Source organism: Centruroides vittatus, unplaced genomic scaffold (assembly GCF_030686945.1).
Source record: "Centruroides vittatus isolate TY-2023 unplaced genomic scaffold, ASM3068694v2 contig_824, whole genome shotgun sequence".
Lineage (NCBI taxonomy): Eukaryota > Metazoa > Arthropoda > Arachnida > Scorpiones > Buthidae > Centruroides > Centruroides vittatus.
The window spans coordinates 1,280,530-1,303,123 of NW_027122537.1; the positions used below are offsets into that span (position 1 = coordinate 1,280,530).

The window sequence follows — 22,594 nt, forward strand, 5'->3', positions numbered from 1 at the left end:
TAAAATCTTTATAAATAAATCAAAAATTTTATATAGAAATGTTATACATTCGTACAGTGCAGTATATAAGTTTATAATTAAAACTTTTAATCGATTCTGTAGATAAACAAAACACTAAATTTTGCTGGAAATCTATTTAAAAGATTCCAGTTTAAAACAGAAATAAATATTTGTTAATATGACATAAAAGTTCGACGATATCTGTAGAACTATATTTATTAGCAGAAGGTTAGGAGTTTATCGAGGGATGACTAACTGCCGTGACGGATAATAGTACAAAGTTTACAATAGTTGAAGTTTTATGGGAAAGAGGGCGCCATTGATTCGAATTTATGCAACTTTCGTTACGAGGGAGGCGTGTTTGTTCACACACGCAACTATCTGGATATAATGTAAATGGAAGAAGATAATTTACCATCTTCGTCGTTAATTTTACCGGCTCCCAAGAGAAAGATAAATAAGAAAATATGGCCTTACTTCATTATTGTGATTTACATCTTGATCATTATACTGTCTCTCGCCCAGACGTTACATGTGGATAGTCTGCAAAAGAAAAATCAAGGAAATTGCCCACTATTCGGCCATCCCGAAGTGGAAAAGCTGAAAAATGATTCCTTCCGTTTTAATACAGACGAAAACGGAGAATTCAAATGGGGATCGGTCAGTTATTGCAAATTTTCCTTTTTTACGGCCGCATTTTCCACCTTAATGGCTTTTATATGGTGCTGGTTTTTCTTTTATTCTCAATGCGATCACGCTTTAGGAGAGGAAAACTTTGGCAGGTAAGATGTCAATCTCTGAAAATTTTACTCAATAATACGAAGAAAACGAACGGTCGTTCCGATAATAACTGTATCGCGTGATAATGCTTATCGTTCACCTGTTAGATTTTAAGATTTCCATGTTTTTCCTCCAACAACGATTTACATTTAACGAATTATTTAAAAAGTGTGTAGGGATTTTTTAAAAATGTTTTTAATATAAAAATAACTGCAATAACTTTAAAAATAACCAATGTGATAAACATTGATTCGTTCTGAAATATAAAACTTTCAATATAAAAAGTTTTGTTCTATGAAAAACTTTTCAAATTTTTTATATTGTTATATTACAAAAAGATAAGATTGTTTTCATTTTTAGAAAAATTTTATTTTTGTTTTTACAAAATAATAATAATAATATTGAATGATGTTGCTGTTTTATACAAGTTTAATTGCAACGTCACAGTTGTTTTTAAAATTCATTTAATATTGTGCAGAGTCATAATTCTACATTTTTCCTATGATTAGAACAATTAAATATAAAAAGTCACTTGTTCCGTGATAATTTAAATGGATATTATATATACAGTATTTGATGTTTAAAAAACGATTTTAAAACTTGTATAAATTTATACTTTATATTGATGGTATAAATTAAATTATAGCCAGACCTTAAATTATTTTATTATAATTATTTATTTGTCTCCTATTGATTTTTCTTATCAAGAAGAGTTCCGAGTTTCTATTTAGACGGAATCAATTGTTATCTACGGAAGGACATTGAATAAAAATGATAATTCCGAACTTCATACACTACATTAAACCTGTTTTGAGGGAAAAAAACAATTATTGTTTGTAATTTCACGCATTTTTGATTTCGTAACAATACACAGTCAAACGTTCGTTTCTCGTTTCGTATTATAAATTTACTTCATTAAAAACTTCATATAATATTTTTATTAAATAATATAAATATATGCGATATAAAAATAAGTCAACTTCCGGGAAACGATTAACTATCGCTAGATTAAAACAACTACACAAGCAGAAAGTGTTTCAAATATAGTAGCATCGTCGTCATTTAAGACAAAGCGCAACAGCCCTGTTCCAAATTAGAAATGTAGTTTGCTTGGAATGAGACTTGCACCGTTTTTATGACGTCTCGTTCACGTTAATCAACGAAGTATTTTCGATATTATACGGCTTTTGCTAAAAGCTTCCGACATTTTACATTAAAAAAAAAATATTGCACGTACGATTAAAATTATTATTAAATTATTACGTACAGTACATTAAAATTATTATTATACGATGATTAATCTACGTATTAAATTATTCACGTTGTTATATAAATAAAACATTTGACAAAATTTATATAAATGCACATCAAAATGATGTAAATAATTCTGTAGATGTTCGATCGTAATTCTGTAAAAGGCCATAAGACTGTGTTGTTGATTCGAGAAACATCTGTGATAATTTTTTTCTTACTCTCTTTTTTAATGCCCTGTTAATACATCTCGGATTACACATAAATGTTTTTATTGATAATCTCTTAAAGTCAAATTATTGTTTATAGCTTCGCAGTGCCAGAAAATTTAAATATACTTCTATTGACTGAAGTTTCCTCCTAGAAAATCCACAGGTTCTAATTATTTAATCGTTAAGATAATGATGATGATGATAATACAGATTCGTTTAGTTTTTTTTATAAGGAAAAAGTAGTATTTTTCTTTTTTCTTTTATGGAAACCTTTAACAAAATATAAACCGCAAAAACTTTAAAAAAACTCAAGGCTAATTGGATAAAATGTCACGTCGGATAGAGTATTAAGTAAAAAAGTGTTGATAAAGCTATCGTTCTAAATAGATTCTGTATATTAAGAAAATACGCGAGGAATTTCCTCTACTAACGAATGATTATATTTCAGGGATAATGAGCAGCGATGCCTATTGTTGCCGGCCAACATATCTGCCCTCGTCATGTCTTTTTTATGTCTGGCACAAACTGCCGTTATCGTACGGGGAATTACGCAGTTTTGCGACCGTCTATCCGAGACTCCTGTTAAAAGGCAAATACAACCTTATATCATTACAATTATAACGAAAAAAAGACGAATTCCTTTAATTTATGGATTGCTTCTTTCTACAGTTGTCAAAGTGCCAGTGACTTCACCTGGGAGCATGTCCAAAATGGATTTTTTACAACTTTTCCATTTTTATTGGTAAGCGAATTTTTATTTTTAATTATTTAAAATAGAAAGTTGTCTGAAGAGAAAAGATAAATTAAATAAAACGTAATAAGACAATTTGATGTAGTGGCATGATTATATATATATAAAAAAATTCTCTTCCATATTTAAATTTTAATAATGAATAAAAAATTGTAGTATTCTCGAATTCGTATTAGAAGAATGTGGAGGTGTAATGTATGAATTTACATATTTAAATACTGATTAAATCGAAATAAAAATAATGTAGTTTTTCATTTTAAAAATCAATATATTAATATATATATTCTATTATTTATTTAACAATATATTTTTTCCTCTTATTTTCAAATGAACAACTACATTTTCCCTCCAAAAATTTCTTTCAGTGTCAGATTTTCTCCAGAATTACCGATAAATATTTCAATAATAATTGAGATTTTTTATTCAAATTTTTTAAAGAAAACATTTATTAATTATATAAAACGCGTATTGCTTATAATGATTTTCTTTTCTTTGTTCGAAAATTTTAAGAAATGGAACGATTTTGAAGCTGGACTTTTTGTTAATTTTAATAAGGTATAATTTATTTCTGAATATGCAGGGTGTTAAAAAAGCACTCGGCATTTATATGGTAGTTAGCATGCACATACTGAAAAACTTCAGTAAATACATGTCGAAACTCAATCATTTCTGAGATATTAACAATTTTGTATGTGATTGTTTAGTATCACGACTGATTTATTGGTGTGTAAAAAGACAGGATAATGTTGTTAAATCTTTACCTCGATACTTACAGGTGTTGCACATGGTCTCCTCCTATTTCGATACAAGCTTTGCTTTTAGAGTGGAAAATTCCAAGCCTTTATCGCATTATTTATGACAGAAACGATTTAGTTTTCGACTTAGGTTATATTTACTCAGTATGAAGTGTACTATTTACCATACAAATGCTGAATACTTCTTTTTAATTCATGTAGAATAATAATTACTTTAGGTAATTGATGGTTAGAAGTTACTTTCCTAAATAAACAAAGATTCAATATTTAATACTACCGAGACAAAAACTACTATTGGGCCTTATAATACAGAAATAATAATCGATAAATAAAATAATTATAATTAAAAGTCATTTCTAAGAATTATTCTCTTAAAAAATACCATTTAAGAAGTATTAATTGTATTAATAAACTAATTTATTTTTATTTCATTTGTGTTTTCTTTAAAAATGTTCGATAAACGTGAAAAATTACGAAAGTTGAAATGAAGTTAACGGTTTATTTATCATTTTGGTTTATTTTATCGTTTATCTATATATATAAAAACGAATGTATGTCTGTGTGTGTGTGTGTGTGTGTGTGTTTGTCCTTTATGCATTACCACACCATTTATCCGATTGCCATGAAACTTTGGGAAGTTGTTTAATACATTCCCGCGAAGGTTTGTGGCATATGTGAAGATCACCATTTCCCCCCTTTCAAAAATATATTTATATATGGATTAAGGCTTTTATGTCCAACAGATGGCGCTAACTTCAGACGACCTAAGTTTGCTTTTCTGTGAGGCATTATGCTTTTCTGTGAGAATGGACCTAAGCAGATCATTTTCTACCTATCTATATAAATAAAATACAACGTTTGTTTGTTCCTACCGATTCCTTTGAAATTTTGACACAACGTTGCATTCGAATATGCACGTGTTTTTATATAATATACATGTCGAAATTCTCCCTACGGGGGGAGATGGAAGGGATTAAGGCTTACCGTGAAGAACTCGGCTTCTATTTATACTATTTTACATGCGGTTTTTTGCGTTTTTAATTGCGTTTTAATAGGTGACGTCAACAGAATATACACTAAAAAGGGATTTTTCGATATTCCCCAGCGAGGAAAGGGACAGGATTAAGGCTTACTGTGAAGAACTCGGCTTCTATTTATACTATTTTACATGCGGTTTTTTGCGTTTTTAATTGCGTTTTAATAGGTGACGTCAACAGAATATACACTAAAAAGGGATTTTTTGAAATTCCCCCCACGGGAGAAGTGTTACACATTTATAATAGATATATTTTGAGCCACAACAACGCGTGGCCGGGTCAGCTAGTACTGTATAATTTCGACTGTACAATTTATTAAACTGAAGTATATGATTAGCCTATATGGATTTATTTCTTTTCTCTTTGAAATCTTCGTCACTCCAAGACGTTATAACGAGTGTGATTACGGAACGTTACAATCGATAAACTACGCCAGAATGATTTATATTATTGCTTATTCTGTATAAAAACTGACTCGGTGAATAAATAAACCCATAAACAAGCTTAATTATATATACGTATAAGTCTACATATGTTATTGCTATAATTAGAATATAATTACCTCGTTTATAATCGCATTGCCGTGCTTAATATATATGCATAAAGATGAATATAAATTAAATTTTTAACAATATACAGAACAACGACCCCTGAAATGATCGGTATTTCAGGATATTTTAATATATATACATTTTTTTTTCAATTGTTTAAAAGTAGATCACTTAATAGTGGAGAGAATAAAATTATATATAAAATGATTTTATTTGGCTTTTAAAAATAAAATTGTGTGTGTTATAGGTTTACATCAGAATATGTTGTTTAAACATAAAGGTTTAATAAATATGGAATGTGGAATTCATTTGGCAGGACACACAACACATGAAATTGTTTGGGTATCAACTTACAAACGGCTGTTTATTTCTAGTCACGATTCTGAAATATTTAATCGTTTTATTGACATTAAAATTCTCAAATTTCAAAATGCCTTTTTCTATTTTTTTTTTTTAAAAAAAAGCTAATTTAAAGTTTTATTTAAAAAAGCAGATAATAAAAACACATAATTTGCTCGTATATGCATCTTTTTGAGACACGTATGTAAATCTACTTAGATAAAAATCCTCCTTAAATTCTTTTGTTCGAGTTAATAGTATAAACGTAGAGATCATATTGATTTTTCTAACACGCAAGCCTTAATAAAAATGTTATGTTGAAAGGAATTTTATTGAAATCGCCACTTTTACGAACGGAAAAATGAAATCGGAATTTTTCAAAATTTAGAAACAAAACGATGAGGTTTTATATATAATATAATATGGAGAAGTTTGAGATAAAATAAGTAACTTACTTTTATGACACTAAAAGTCAGTCAATATATTTAAAAATTATTCTAAAAAAATCCTCTTTTTGTGTCTTTTTCCCATACAGAGCGAATTGTTAATTAGTAATTTTCGTTCCTTCTTCAATATTATTAATATTAATAAATAAGTATTTAGTATCATTAATCGTTATCAATTTCTTCCGAATATTCCGAATGGAAAAATTGTTTTTAGTTTTATGTTGAATTAACTAATAATTCTCGTTTACTTGATAATAGCAATTATAAGAATTTTTTAAATTATCCTTGGAATTATTCGTATATTTTATTATGTTATAATAATATAAAAAAGGTAACCGCTTAAACTTGCCTTGGGAGTATTTTGTATGATTAAATTGGGGGTTTTCAACCTTTTTCATGTAAAATTATATATAACTTATATAGGCATATATTATGTATAATAAATATTATATATATACATTATTTCTTAAATAATTTTTTTGAAAGTTTTGAAAATGACAGTGGAAATATTTTCAAGAATTTTTAAATGATTGTATTTACTAAATAATTAAACATTAAAATATTACATAAAATATTTGCTCATCGATCCTTTTTCAAACCATCATCGACCCCATTGGGAAACTATTATCTAGATTCAAACTTGTGTAAAATATGTAAATGAAAACTTAATTTCAAATGTGTGTGTTTTCATACATCATAAACGATTTCCCTGCCAACGTTAAAAATGATATCAGATTTTATATATTGCGGCCGAGGCGGTTAAAGCATTAGCCTACCTCTTTGGAGGTCCGAGAATGAATCTCGTCGGGTCGAAGAGCCCCAGAGATTTTTCGGAATTGGTCTGTCCGGGTATGTTGGGCCCCACCCCACCTGGTAGCTCCTGTAAGCCTGGCCAAATCCATGATATGGTAATTAAAAGGCACTCGTAGTGCCCACAGGACGGAAAGAGTAAAAAATCCAGCAACGAGTTGCTTAGCTTTTTCGGCAATATTTGGTGGCGCCATCTGTTACGATATTTTTAACTACTATAAAATGACAAACAGTTGAAGTTTGAGGATGGGATGGGTTTTATAACAAGAAAAAATTGTAAATACGAATAACGAGTAAAATCGTCATTAAGTCCGACCCTCCGACCCTACAGGAGATACACACGACCCCCATTATCTCCCCACCTCGTCGACCTTTAACCACCAAAATTTGACAGCATCAATCCCCCTAATAAACAAACCAACCTACAAAATTTGAGAACTTTTCGAAAGCACAGGAGTTGTTAAGCTTCAAACAAGGTGAACAAAATCGTGTCCATGCACACACACACCTACCTCCTTATATACCAGGCATGGGCAAATGCAGCTCTTTTTCAGTTACATGCGGCTCTTGCTAAAAGTGTTAATTTCTGTTTTTTATTATTATGTTTACAATTTTATTTTTATAATTTTGTGAAAATATGTTTATTAAAAAAATTCAATATTTGTTTTATATTATATTTATATTATATAATAAAATCGCGCGCATTACCATACTATCCGCCACGACAGTTCAGAACTGCGGCTCCCATGCATTTTGCAAAACCTACATTGCGGCTCCCACTGAACTCTTGCTTGCCCAACTCTGTTATATACAGAAAAAACAGAATTTTTTTGCATTTCTCGACGTCCGTTACAAGGTCCCATGAGTGCAAAAATGTAGAAATCTGGGGTGGGGTCATTTTTTGACCGATTGCCTGCCTGACATATAACAGCCGGGAAAGTAAAAAATAACTCGCTGTTGGTACTACTGACATCAAAATACAGGAAAAAGTAATGCGCTATAAAATTTAAAATATTTTATTTAATTATTTTATTGTACCTGATATCTCTAGTACTGACATCAAATGTAAATATAATCTATAAAATAATATGTAAGGATGCGAATGTGGTAATTTCCAACCTCTATCTTATCTCACCCAACTCTCTATTGAACGAATTTGAAAGTACTGCGTTTCCTTGAATTCTATGTAATTCTGATATAGATTACGAAGTTTCAACATTTTACGTCGAATAAAGCTAAAAATACAGTCACTCGAAAAATGTAAAAGCCATCCTGTATCATTATCTTCTGTCAAACTAGAGTAGAGTTTCTCCTTAGATTTGAAAGAAAGTTTTACATAAAATGGGATATGCCATTAGTTGGATTAATTTGCTGTTCGTCACGTAGAACTACCCTATATTAGATGAATACGAACATAAGATTACTAAGCCTATAAAATTGTAAGATAATCAATAGACGTCTAGTAATTGTCTCAAAAAATAGTTCATAAAAATTTTATCTCGTATTTTTGTTTTTTTTTATAGAAAGAAATAACTATACTGTATTTAAAATTACAAAAAATTAAAAGAAACAAGCAATTATTTTATTGTGACATCGTCACAATGCCGGGCTGCAGGTTTTAATCATATTCTTAATTTATTTAAAAATATATGTTCACCACCTCAAATTAGTAGTATCATACTTTTCCTGTTAACACAGAATCGTGCCAGTTATTAGCTACTTCCTTCCAGGGGAAACTTTTTGAATTAAAATAACATGACTTCCGGTCTAAATCCAAAGTTCGTATATAGTTAACCTGGGCTTCCTTCCTTGAGGTTTCCGTATCTGGTTTCGAATTTCATTTATCTAACACCATTCTCGAGATTAAGGAAAGACGGACAGACAGACAGACGACAGTGGGAATTTATAGGTCTACAATTTTTTCAAATTGCAGCCCAATAAGATGTGTAAATTTATTCACAGAAATCAGCTGTTATGAATTGTTATATGGATCGACCATACGTCGATCCATATATCAATTCTCCTGTGATACAGAAGAAAACATCAAATGATTAGAAGAATCATTTACGAAAGAATTATTGATGAAAAAGTTCTGAAAATTTTGCAAGTTATAATTAACTTCTCTTGTCTTCTCTTGTGTTGTAGAGGTGAAGATTATGGCAAAGGTTCGTTACTTTTCAACTACGATTTCCCAATACCTATCGTCTATCGATATCAATGTATGACGATGATGCACTGGATTGGCAAAGGCTCCCAGTTTGTTGCATATATATGACTAAAGGACTCAGCAAAGCTTGAGTAAATATATTGGCCAATATTAACTGACAAAAAGCTCATCAATTAACCAAATAGCTAAAAATGAACCGCTTCCCACAATATAGGAGTACTACTGTCCTGAAAGGAGCCGTACCCGTATATAGCAGCAGCAAGACTTCGATGGGGCGAGAAACCTCCAAGAAACAACGGCCTTAGAAGTTTGTCTTCCGAGATCCATCGTTCTTTGGAGATTTCTTGTTCTAAGTTCCGGGTAAAACCTTTCAATACGTGTGAGTCGAATTGTGTAGGTTAGCGGGTTAGCCTACCCTCTTAACTTCTCGTAGGAAAGCGAAATCTCTTATTTTATGGAGGTTGAAAGTTAGACTATTAGAAATATACTGACACTATTCTTAAGAGTATTTTCGTCATTATTCTAAATTAATTTTTTTCAGAAACGTTTTTGATGCCAGTTAAGGTAATGGCTCTGTTATTTGACGGCCGGATGGTCGAGCGGTTAAGATGGCAGCCTACCGCTCTGGAGGACCCGGATCAAATCCGAACGGGTCGAAAAATCCCCAGGAATTTTTCGGGGATGGTCCGTCCGGATATGTCGGGCCCCGTCCCTTATCACCCAGCCGCCCCATTGTGGCCTGGCCGAACTCATAATGAGCTTGCTAAAAGAGGCCCTCTTAGTGTTCACAGGGGGGAAAGAGTTTAAAAAAAGAAGGCTCTGTTTATTTTCGACGGAAAGTATGTATCGCAGTTTAAATTTCCCGTTGTATTATACAGTCAAACCTATTTTTGTGCGGTCTTTTTCTGTGCGATTTTTATTTGTGCGATTTGTTTTGTGCAGTTTTTTTGTGCGGTATATGAAAATTTCAATCAAATTGGAACATAATTGACTCCTGTAAAATTTTTAAAAACTCTATTGGTTGTTTTCTATGACATCAGCAGGTTTTTTTCATTTTTTATTCAGTAAAATTTTTTTCTCATACGTTTATTTCGGTTCCCTCTTATTTTAATAGCATAAAAACCATAAATATTATGTTATATTTGAACAGATGCGGTAAGTTAGCTCCCCTCCAGCTTTAGACTGCAGGTGTGAAATTTCATGCCTTGTTAAATGAAATAACACTTCCTGCAGCTATATTTATCAAATAAAATCATTATTTAACGATTATTTTTAACTTTTTAATGTTAGATTCGTATTTAAGTGGAAATAATTAATTAATATAAAAATTAAAATTCTTAGAGGATTTTTTCCCCATTAGGTGTTGCAGAAAAAGGCCCAAGGAGTTAAAAAAGCAATTCCTAGTTATTTCGTACGGTTTCGAGTTATTTTCTACGTGAGACTTTTTTTATGCGGTCCCTATTCACCGCATAAAAAAAATATTTTTTAAATTGTGTTGCGAAAACTATTTTTTATAGCCACTCGTGAAGTTTCGCGCGATTTTTTTTTATGCATTTTCTTTTATGCGGTCCCTATCCCCCGCATAAAAACAGGTTTGACTGTAATTAGTTGTTTGATTAATCAATGTAATGAAGACTTACTAAATTATTCTATTTTTTATTTTCTAGCTTTTGCAGGGATTTGTCTCTGGAGAAATATCAAAGTATGAATTTAGATGTTATTAATATATCGTCTATTTAAATGTTTTTACTCGTCTGTAATTCTTGTAGACATTTTATTTAAAATTGCTCGAATGAAAGGTGTTGAATGTATCAGTCAGCATTAAAATGAGTAAACCCGATCCATTTCGTATTCTAGTGAAAATTTTTGTGTAATCAACGGCTATCCTTTCGAACACACGCTTATTTGTATAGTGCAGCTGTGTCTCGATTTTCAGGAATTCAGAAAGTTTTTAAAACCTATATTCGGTATATCTTAGGCCTTCGAATTATCACTAAAGTTTCGGTTCTTTAAAGAAAATTTTCAATGTAATAACTGATGCTGTGTTTGCTTTCATTTCCTGTAATATATTGAAGATTGCTACTTATGCAGCTTATAGAAACATCGTTCTAGTTTTTAACTTTTCATTTTGTAGTTCGCTTATATAGTTATACTAGCGACAGATTAAACGGCAGCCGAGCAGAGTTGGATTTGATTACATTGGATTGATAAATTAAGGAAACACAACACTTGGGCGATCTGCCAAGGAGGGTGCCTCCCGGGAGGACTTCCTATGGGAAACTGGCCCTACTTAAGTGTTAGACACGTGAAGAAAACAGAAAATTCTGCTGTATGATGTAGGTCTAATAAACCTGAATTTTGAGTTTGAGTTAGGGTTACTCATTATCTGGAATCTGTCTTATTCACGTTTCCGGACTCGTGCTAATTGTTAGGCCTATCATTTACGGACTAATTTAAAATACTTTATTATGGCTTAGGTATAAAAGTCGACAAGTCATCAATTTATTATGTTATTTTAATTATTTTTAAATAAATGATTAAAAACTGATTAAATATTAAAGTTTATTAAGATTTGGGTTCCAACTTTTTACATACATGACTCCAAAGTAAAGTATACAGTATGGTACTCCCATCAATAGCCAGTAACAGTGGCGGATCCAGAAAAAATGACATCATAGTAGTACAAATAATTACATTACTACTTTGTATCCCCCGAAAATGTTCATATCTCTACATGGACTAATTGCCATTTCTAAGAACTAAAAACAAATCTTTAAATTATATTAAACAAAAACATTTTTGAGTATATTAAATTAATTGGTATAGGTCGAAACTCGTATTGTCCGAAAAACAACAGAGGGGCGCGTCATGGTCAGTGATGTAAATGAACCAATACTGCTTTTTCGTGAACATTACGTAACATTACCACTTATTAAAAAATATACCGTATTAAATTTTTAATCTTACTTGTAAATCTGATATTTTTAATGGATTAAATAAATAATTTTATCGATTACTAGCTGACCCGGCCACACGTTGTTGTGGCTCAAAATGTATCTATTATAAATGTGTAACACTTCCCCCGTGGGGGAAATTTCAAAAAATCCCTTTTTAGTGTATATTCTGTTGACGTCACCTATTAAAACGCAATTAAAAACGCAAAAAAACGCATGTAAAATAGTATAAATAGAAGCCGAGTTCTTCACGGTAAGCCTTAATTCTGTCCCTTTCCCCGCTGGGGAATATCGAAAAATCCCTTTTTAGTGTATATTCTGTTGACGTCACCTATTAAAACGCAATTAAAAACGCAAAAAACCGCATGTAAAATAGTATAAATAGAAGCCGAGTTCTTCACGGTAAGCCTTAATTCTGTCCCTTTCCCCGCTGGGGAATATCGAAAAATCCCTTTTTAGTGTATATTCTGTTGACGTCACCTATTAAAACGCAATTAAAAACGCAAAAAACCGCAGTTAAACCCACATAAATAGAAGCCGAGTTCTTCACGGTAAGCCTTAATTCTGTCCCTTTCCCCGCTGGGGAATATCGAAAAATCCCTTTTTAGTGTATATTTTGTTGACGTCACCTATTAAAACGCAATTAAAAACGCAAAAAACCGCATGTAAAATAGTATAAATAGAAGCCGAGTTCTTCACGGTAAGCCTTAATTCTGTCCCTTTCCCCGCTGGGGAATATCGAAAAATCCCTTTTTAGTGTATATTCTGTTGACGTCACCTATTAAAACGCAATTAAAAACGCAAAAAACCGCATGTAAAATAGTATAAATAGAAGCCGAGTTCTTCACGGTAAGCCTTAATCCCGTCCATCTCCCCCCGTAGGGGGAATTTCGACATGTATATTATATAAAAACACGTGCATATTCGAATGCAACGTTGTGTCAAAATTTCAAAGGAATCGGTAGGAACAAACAAACGTTGTATTTTATTTATATAGATAGGTAGAAAATGATCTGCTTAGGTCCATTCTTACAGAAAAGCATAATGCTTCACAGAAAAGCAAACTTTAGGTCGTCGGAAGTTAGCGCCATCTGTTGGACATAAAAGCCTTAATCCATATATAAATATATTTTTGAAAGGGGGGAAATGGTGATCTTCACATATGCCACAAACCTTCGCGGGAATGTATTAAACAACTTCCCAAAGTTTCATGGCAATCGGATAAATAGTGTGGTAATGCATGAAGGACAAACACACACACACACACACACACACACAGACATACATTCGTTTTTATATATATAGATTAAGTTTGAACTTAGATACAAATTTATTTTTTCCCTAATTCTTGAATTCAGCAAAACTTTCGCAATTCTATGTCATGCTCTCCTGACCCTGATGTAGATCGCGATTAGAAACGTGACTAAAACAACGTTAATTGTGAGTATGGTTTGTATACCATTGTTTCGTCAGAAGGGCACGTTAGAATGTTTTCTTCTGACAAAATATCAAAATAAACAATAAATGAATTCGTTATTAAATTTTACACTTTAATTTACGGGTTAAATTGTTTATAATTATTTTTCATGCTAATTTCTTTTTTTAAATTATATATATATATATATTCAAATGCGTAAAATTTTATATCTATGGGCATATTCCTGGTAAAGCGGCCTTAATACAGCTGGACAAGCCAGCCAACGACAGAGCCCGTTTCATTTGAAACGGATTATGTCATTGGTTTGCTTATCAGCTGTATTAAAGCCGCCTTACCAGGCAATGGCCAGTTACTTCCGATGAGTCACATAAGTTTAATATTAAATTAATAGAAAGGAATATGTAGTATCTAAAATATAAATATATTGTAAATTGAATTAAACCCGATGGAAATTACAGTAAAAATTGAAAAATCTGAACCAAAAATTCAAGTTACTAATTCGAAAACGAAGTCTTGTTTTTGGTGTCAAAGCGTCATCAAATCTTGGATGATTGAAATTACGCTCGAATTTGATATGAAATTTTTTGTGTAGTGATAATGATAGCTAATTTGTGAATTATGCATTAGAAGTTAATGAGATTGTGAGCCAAACAAACGGCCACTTTATTACTTTTTTTTTTTATCAATAATTGAATAGTGAATGATTATAATATTACATCAAAATTCATTTTCGTAATTAAATATCTCGTTAGATTATTAGAATATTAAAGACATAGCTTGAATCAACTGCAATCTCCTCATTATTCTGAATTACAAAAGAAGAATTTTTAGTGAGATAAACCTATGTTTATAAAAAGTTTACTTGTAACGTAACATTACAATTTTCGTATTATAGATTCAGTCAAACCTTCGAAAAACGGCCAAGGACGGAAACACAAAAAATGATCGTGGTCGTTATTGGAAGTTCGACTGTAACTATTCATTTGAATACTTTTTAAAAACACTGAGGTATTTTAATTATTATTAGAAAATTTTGTAAACTAATGAATAAATTAATTTTCCCAATCATTTCTTCCGGAATTATGAATAATAATGATTAAAAAAAAGGATTTAGACAGATTGTCCGATGAAACTTAATTATAAACAGTATACAATATCGAATCTCTTAGTTTTAAATAAATTTTAATTAAAATTCATGATATTTTTATTATATTTTAGGATTGCAAAATATCGGTTTACAATTTACAATACCGGTAATGACAAATATGTGTACATTGAAATGAAGTTTTCTATCATCATTTAATTAAAAATTATTGCTCTCGACAGTAAAACTTGGTTATTTATTTATATATTGTTCGAAAATTTCATATTAAATAATTACACTTTTTATCAAAGTAATATTTCCATCGAATAATTGTAATTAAAGGTGATCAGTGACATTTCTTATTCTTTGTGTTGTATGGAACCTGGTTAAAAATGTATATGTTACAGTCAAAACCCGTTTTTAGTTAGAACGCGTTTTAACTAGTTGAAACTAGTTTATACTGGATATCTTTGTTAAAACCCGTTTTGGCTAGTTAAAACTAGTTTTAACTCAAATTCATTTTTGACTAGCAGTAAATTCTAGTTTTAACTAGACAAAACGGGTTTTAACAAAGACATCCAGTATAAACTAGTTAAAATGCATCCTAACTAAAAACTGGTTTTGACTGCAACATACAGAGTGACTCGGGGTAAGATGGTAAGCGTGGGAAGATGCCTACTTTTTGATATTTTCAAACGGTGACGTCAGATATTGTCACGTGTTTGTATGATGAATCGTTGGGCCAATATTGAGTGCGGAGAGCTGTAGTTGGTTACCGTTCATTTTCTACATCCGAGAAGAATAAAAGCAAGATAAGAACAAAGTTTTTGTTGTGAAATGTTCTAGAATCATTTTAAAACTAAAAGTTAAAATAAAATTTATTAAAAATTGCGGAATTAATGTGTGATGTAGTTAAGGTTCTAAAGTTTCCATTGCGATCCCGATCAGACAGGCTAGAACACGTACAACGTAGGCATCTTACCGTGACAAATGGAAAAGATGCCACATTTTTCATGGGGTAACATGCCTATTTTTTGTTAATTGAATTCCAATACGCCTATTTTTAATAAATTTTTGTTTTCTCGTTTTATTGCAGGGTATGCATAGAAATTATATAAGGACTTCTCAAAAAGGTTTTTGGACTGAAAAGAGCTTTCAGCTAGCTATAGAGCATGTTAGAACGGGCGGGAACTTAACAACATTTATACTGTGCTGTTATACTTACTATGAAGTACTTTGTACTACATATGCAATAAATTAAATTTGGTTAAGATATTCGAAAATTAATTTTATGCAATTATATTTGTTATCTTACCCTAATGGCATTTGGCATCTCACCCGGATACTTAGGGTGAGATGCCTAAAATGCCAGACAGTAAAAAAGTCGTCATTGCAAACACAATATACAATTATTTTTCATATACTCCAAAGTTTTATTTGAAAAACATGCTCAAGAATATGATATTTTTGTTAGAGGCCTCCAAAACCCAAATTATCGCTATAATTTCCTTCATAAGCATAAAGTTATGTATAGTGATTCGGGGGGAAGATGCCTAACTTTATTTCCCCCAAACATATTTATGTAGCTAAAATTTTAGTTTTATCTAAAATCAAAACATGTACAGCAGTAAATTAACTAGACAAAACCAAAACCAGCAGGACGGGTAACTTAACTAGACAAAACGGGTTTTGTCTAGTTAATTTACTGCTAAACCCGTTTTGTCTAGTTAAAACTAGAATTTACTGTTAGTCAAAAATGAATTTGAGTTAAAACGGGTTTTAACAAAGACTTCTAGTATAATCTAGTTTCAACTAGTTAAAACGCGTTCTAACTAAAAACGGATTTTGACTGTAACATAGAATTCCATAATTAAATTAGTTAAATGTATAATTAAACTCAAGGAATGCTATTTCGTTCCATTTGTCATCTGATCTTTTTTCGTTCTCTTCTTTTCCGTCTCTCATCCCAAGCTACGTTATATATAGGCTATGGTTATATGTAATTTTTCTTTAAATTTTCGAGAAACAAAGAAAATAAATTTTTTTGATATGTTTAAACAATAAATGAATTCGTTATTAATAAATTAAAGTTTTACATTTTAATTTACAGGTTAAATTGTTTATAATTATAAACCTGTAACATTGCAGTTTTGTCCGAAATTATTCCAATAATTTGGGAAAGTGAATGAGTTTGAATATCATTTAGGATTAAACAATATATGTTATTTAATGTAAATCCATTGTTCTTTCGAATGGCGCAAAATTTTAAAAAAATTATTTCATAATTGTAAGAAAAATCTGAATTTATAAATTACGTAGCATTAGGATAGTATTGACTGTTTTGTTTGAAGCCCGTAAGACAATGAAATGAGCTGTCATTGCATATCTTGCTTATCCAGTCGTTTTAAAAGCCGTTTTAACCGGGTAAACGTGCCCATAGTAAACTTAATATTTACTATTTTGTCTTTTCTTTATTTGAGGAAATCACAGCTTTAATTCTCCTCGGAGTATATATATATTTTTAACTTCTGCTCTGTCCCACATGACCTGGATTCTATCCCAAAGATTCAACATCCCACTAGGTAGTGTTTCATATTGATGGAGTCTTTCTTCTGTTCACTGTAACTAACAGACGTTCAATAGATTAATGTCGACAGACTGAGAAGACCAGTGTTGAAATCTTACACTTTCAGCCAATCTTGGACACTTTTTGCAGTAGGCCCTATGTTTTAGATCGTTATCACGTTAAAATATAATCTGCGACCGATCAAGTTTCTACCACTTTGTTTCCAGCAGCCCATCCTTGAGAATGGATAGATAAAGATCCATTTTGCCATCAATTTTGCACATAAAACCAGAACCCTTGGCTGTCACGAAGTCTAAATTACAGTTCAGAGAATACGTTCTGATCATTCACCAGAACTTTTTAAATCTCCAAGTGGTCGGTTAGGCAACTTTCCTTTCCCGGCAAAAAGATAATGTGTAAAGAAAATTACTTCATGTAAACTGAAGTCAGCTGTGGTTGTTAATTAAGAAAACCATAGAAAAAATTATGATATCAAAATAGAAGCGATCAATAAGAAAAATCGAAAGCCACTGATGTAGCCCTAATATGTATTTTGTCGTTGTTTGGTACTGAGTGAACCACAGTGGCCAGTACTGGGAAATTACCATGTTATAATTTTCTCACTTCTTAATACTTTTTAAAATTTCCTATTTCTTCTTATTACGTGACGTACAGTACACAAATATGATAAGAGATGTAGTAATGTAATAAAATGTTAATTTACTCCGTCCAAAAGCCGGTACAAAGGGCAAAACTTTAAACACTGCACGGATGCAATACAAAATGCACATTCAAATACAACACAAATATATTCTTCCAGATTGCCGTAATTTACAAGTCAGAACTTGGTTGGCTTGCATGCCTTACTTGAACGTTTATACAGTATAAACAATATACAGTTTCGTTCGAGAGTAAAAAGAAAAATAAACAACATACACATATTGAATATGTTTTCCTTTATTTTCTTTTTACTCTTTTCTGTTAATCGAAAGAATAGGAGAGATTAAAAACCTAACAATTTTCTGTTAGATTAAAACCAAACAAAAAAATCTTTTAACTGCGAGGGACAGTATGCATATATAAGATACATATACAGTAGGACACGGTATACGAGGTTTCGAGTTTACGCTATTGGCAATTCGAAAAAATGGAAAAATATGTAGAATAAAAATTCTCAATTGCGCGATAAATCCACGCCATTTTTTAAGATGCATGAAGTCTCGCAGAATCTCTCTTAGTCACGCTCATCCTCGTTCTGGAAAAGCGTTACCGTGACTCATTTCTTTGTTTCGCAATAAAACACTAGGACTTGCATCTATCTTTGTTCTCGCTTGTGTCCGTGTGATATCAGTGTTTCTTTGTGTCATATATGCTAAATACTTTGCACATTTGGCCTCAAAACGCAAAGGTTTTTTCGTTTACCTTTGCGTTTTTCTCTGCTTCAGTGATGCTATTAGCTGATAAGCCAAAGAAAAGCCGAAAAGTTCCTACTTAGAGGAAAAAAAAAATTAAAATTTTACATTTAGTAGGAAAAAGTCTGCTTCGAACATTTTTTTAAAGCATTGTTTTTTTACGATTTGCAGTATCGTGTTATAGTAAAGTCTCGCTTATGTGACCACCTAATAAATTCCCCTTGTAAAGCTACATAAGTTTTAATATTAATCAGGCTCCATGTTGATGGCCACTGGTCACCTCGCTTAAATGATCAAGACAAAGGCGCCCTAAAGTGACATTTAGTTCTATTTACGTGGCCAACAGAACAGGAAAATCCCGCGTTCCTAAATTCAACTTGTTAAAGCATTTTAAACAGAATTTACAGCATTCTAATTAGTTGTGTGTGTCAATTTTTTCATAACCCTCGTTTGTTTAGTTATGGCAACGCAACACTGGGGCGATCTGCCTGGGGGATGCCTTCCGGGAGGTCTTATTAAGGGAAACTGGCCCCTATTTAGTCGTTACAGACGTGGAAAAAACCCGCAAAACTCCACGTGGCCAGCCCGTCCGAGCGAGGCGCAAACCCACGACCGAACTCCCAGTGTTCAGGGAACGAAGACCGCTTGGCCACTGGTGGGCCCATAACCCTCATTTAAGTGGCCACCTAAGTAAGGTGACCACATAAGTGAGATTTTACTGTATTTATTATTTTTATAAATAAGGCAAATAACATATGATAAGTATTTCCTAAACTAACAAACCTAATGAGGTTTGCTATATTAAGTTATAATAAAACAGCGAAGTTATCCATTTTAAAATCACGTCCATATTAGCATCAAAGGTTTTTCTCTACATAATGTCAATTATCGGCGGATTTTATGAAAATTAAAACAAGAATGATTGTTGATATAGTTTTAATTTTGGACTTTGTCACTTTCAATTTAAATGTATTTAAGAATTTTAAGTAAGACTTACTCCTTGTAAGTTCGTATTAGGTTTACTCCTTTGTTTCCAGTGTAATAGTAACTAAATTTAAGAATTCTGACGACTAATATTACATTTTTCGTTTCGAAACTTACAATAAAAGTGTAATATTCCGGAAACTGAAAACTGATATTCTGCCAATAAATATGATTGCAAAGCATTTTCGTACTATAAATGTATTCCTACACAACGCAAACAAATCTTATATGAATTTTAAAATTGATCATTTTTTTCTCAAATATAAACCTACAGTTATCGGCTTTCATTAATTTAAACTTTGAATTTTATGCTTAGATGCTTTCATTAAATTTAACATTGTCAATCCATCACAGTGGTTCGGAGACAGCTCTACATTATTTTACATCATAAACTAACAATATCTAATTGTAGTCACAGAATTGTCTGTAAATTATAATATATAATTTCAACGGTAAAATTGTTTAATTTTGGAACCCCTGGGCATGCAAGGCCGGATTACCCACGTGATCTGTGGATACTGGCCTATCATCAGTATTTACTTTTTAATTTGAATATTCATTATATTTAATTTTATGTTTTAAATAACTATTTAGTATTTAAGTTTTAATATAAAAATTTCTTGAATTCATAGTAATTATTATTAATTTAATTTTTAAAATATTTTTGAAAGGCCGAAAGTTGGCTTGCTACTATATGTTGGGCCATTTTGTTAATTTCCTTTTACCGTTCGATGTATAATTGGTCCCGAAAAGTAAGTTTATTTTTAATTTTTAAAAATAAATTTCATTTGTAATTGTGTTTTATTTCATTACAGCGAAAACAAAGAACAAAATACGTATGAAAACGAGGTGTAATAATTGTGTTAAAGGAAAAGCACAGACTTAAACAAATTTTAACTATAATATATTGTGATCATTATTTATAAACGGAAAAATTTCATGAGCACGTCTCAATATTTTTAAGAAGTGAACAATAATCTGCAATTACACTACATTTTTTTCAACATGATTCTCTTAACTACACGTATTTTATTTTATATAAATTTCAACACTAACATTGTATCAGTTTATTGTTACAATGTCGATAATAAATTATATTAATTTTGTAAAAAAGAGAGCTTCGTGTTTACGTGACGTTTTATTGTATTTAGTCTCCACTTATTTATAATTTGTGTTAAATAGCAATGGCATTTGTAAGTTTATTTCATGTGTTTGTATGTGTGAACGAAACTGTAAAAAATTCTAATCTTTGTAAGAGACTTGGAAAACTGAGCAAAGTCAAAAGAAACATACTTTGAATGTATGAAATACATGACATACTTTCTATTTAAAGTTTTTTGGCAGAAAGTATCTAATTCCTTACATTTACATTATCCAAATTTAAGTCAAATACTAAACCAAAATTTGACTTAAATCAGAATCATGATTTCAGAAAAAGCAAAATTTAGAATTCAATAATATAACCAAATATAACTCAATGATGATCTTCAGTGTATACACTTATAAACAGTAACATAAACATATAATTTATTCTGATATTTAACTATAGAATAAAATGGGTGGACATTCATTTGTTTATAATAATAAATTTTCTATAAAAACCTACCAGTATACACTTGATACAGTTTCTATTCTCTCTTATGAACAAAAAAACGATTTAATGATTTAAATCCTTTTATATTTATCTGAGCTATTTTTAAATGAAAATGAAAATTCAAAGACCATACAGTATACAAAATATTCTGAAATAATATTTTTCTTCAAAAAATGCTATGGTCTAATAATTTAATAAATTATTTTAAAATTGTGTTTATTACAAACATAACATGATATTTAGCATGTAAGCATTAAATTTGTATGGAAAAAACTTTATAGCAAGAAAAATGTGCTTCTCAATTTTGCTCTAAAAAATTAACCCACAAAAATTATAATTCAAAGAATTAGTTTTTGTATGATTTCATACATTACTTTCATTCTTGGATATCCTATAAGTTTGTGGTCACTTACAGCTTACATTATAACCATGTCAAATTTTTCAAGTATTTGGTGGAATTTTGACAGGCCAGTACACTAGGAACTTGTTCCTGATGGCCAGACTGTAAACGGTACAAGCAACATGACAATGCCCCAGCACACATTCCAAGAACAGTCTGAGTCAAGTTGACAAAGCTCAATGGCTTTGAAGTCCTGCCAAATCCAGCATAAAGCCCTGACCTTGCACTGTCAGATTTCCATCTTTCCCAATCATTAGCTCATTTCCTGAAAGGACTGTGCTTTGATTCAGTGGAGGATATTGAAAATGGGATGAGTTTTCGTGGCATCAAAACCAGCAGAATGGTACTGTAGGGGGATCCAAAAATTGGCAGAAAGATAGACTAAAACAATATATAGTAATAAATAAATGAAAGATTTTATTCAAAGAATAATTATTTTTTGTATATAAAAATTTGTTTGACATGTAAGTGATCATGAACTTATGGAACACCCTGACACTGTTGAGCCTCTGATTACAAGTGAGGCTTCAGCAAGCATTGGAAACCTCACTTATGATTTTTCAAGCATGGATGCATCCGAAAAATCTTATTATAGTCTAGATTAGTGCACTGAAAAATAATTTTTTTTGCATATAGCTTGTGTTTACTACAGTTAGTGATTTTTCTGTTTTGTGTGGCTTTTATCTCATTTTACTTAAATTTAACCCAGCTATGGAATCTGAGAAAGATGCAAATGCAATGGTATCAAGCATAAACATCAATCACACATTTAATGTATGTTTAATTCAAGTTTATGGCATTCCTTAGTGGTTTAGAAACATGGAAGGCATATTTTAAGTGGTCCAGAATGTGGTGGTGGTGTTATTACAAGAACTTGGTCAGTTAAGGCTTTGGAATCAAAGTTCTAGAAAATGGGTGGTAAACCTCTTATTTTATGTACTGTACAGTCAAGATCATTTCAAAGTTGACATAGCCTGTTTTTTGAACTTGATAAGATGACGATAAACATCTTATCAATATGTAAAAATTGAATTAACATTAATTTTACTTTTCAGACTTAATT

General features: G+C 31.1%; 1 protein-coding gene across 1 annotated transcript; it reads left to right on the plus strand.

The window, feature by feature from the left end:
* Positions 1 to 328: 328 nt before the first annotated feature.
* Positions 329 to 20,650, plus strand: LOC136982390 (uncharacterized). The gene is made up of 5 exons (XM_067278882.1): positions 329 to 782; positions 2,692 to 2,832; positions 2,913 to 2,985; positions 20,209 to 20,289; positions 20,353 to 20,650. Exons 1-5 carry the CDS (start codon positions 397 to 399, stop codon positions 20,377 to 20,379), a joined length of 708 nt encoding a protein of 235 aa, XP_067134983.1. The 5' UTR covers positions 329 to 396; the 3' UTR covers positions 20,380 to 20,650.
* Positions 20,651 to 22,594: the final 1,944 nt, after the last annotated feature.

Excerpts from the sequence above, each read along its gene's own strand:
- LOC136982390 (XM_067278882.1), top strand. The coding sequence starts at position 397 with ATGGAAGAAGATAATTTACCATCTTCGTCGTTAATTTTACCGGCTCCC. Across the intron at positions 783-2,691 it reads GGAGAGGAAAACTTTGGCAG|GGATAATGAGCAGCGATGCC; the intron begins GTAAGATGTCAA and ends ATTATATTTCAG. Across the intron at positions 2,986-20,208 it reads CAACTTTTCCATTTTTATTG|GCCGAAAGTTGGCTTGCTAC; the intron begins GTAAGCGAATTT and ends TATTTTTGAAAG.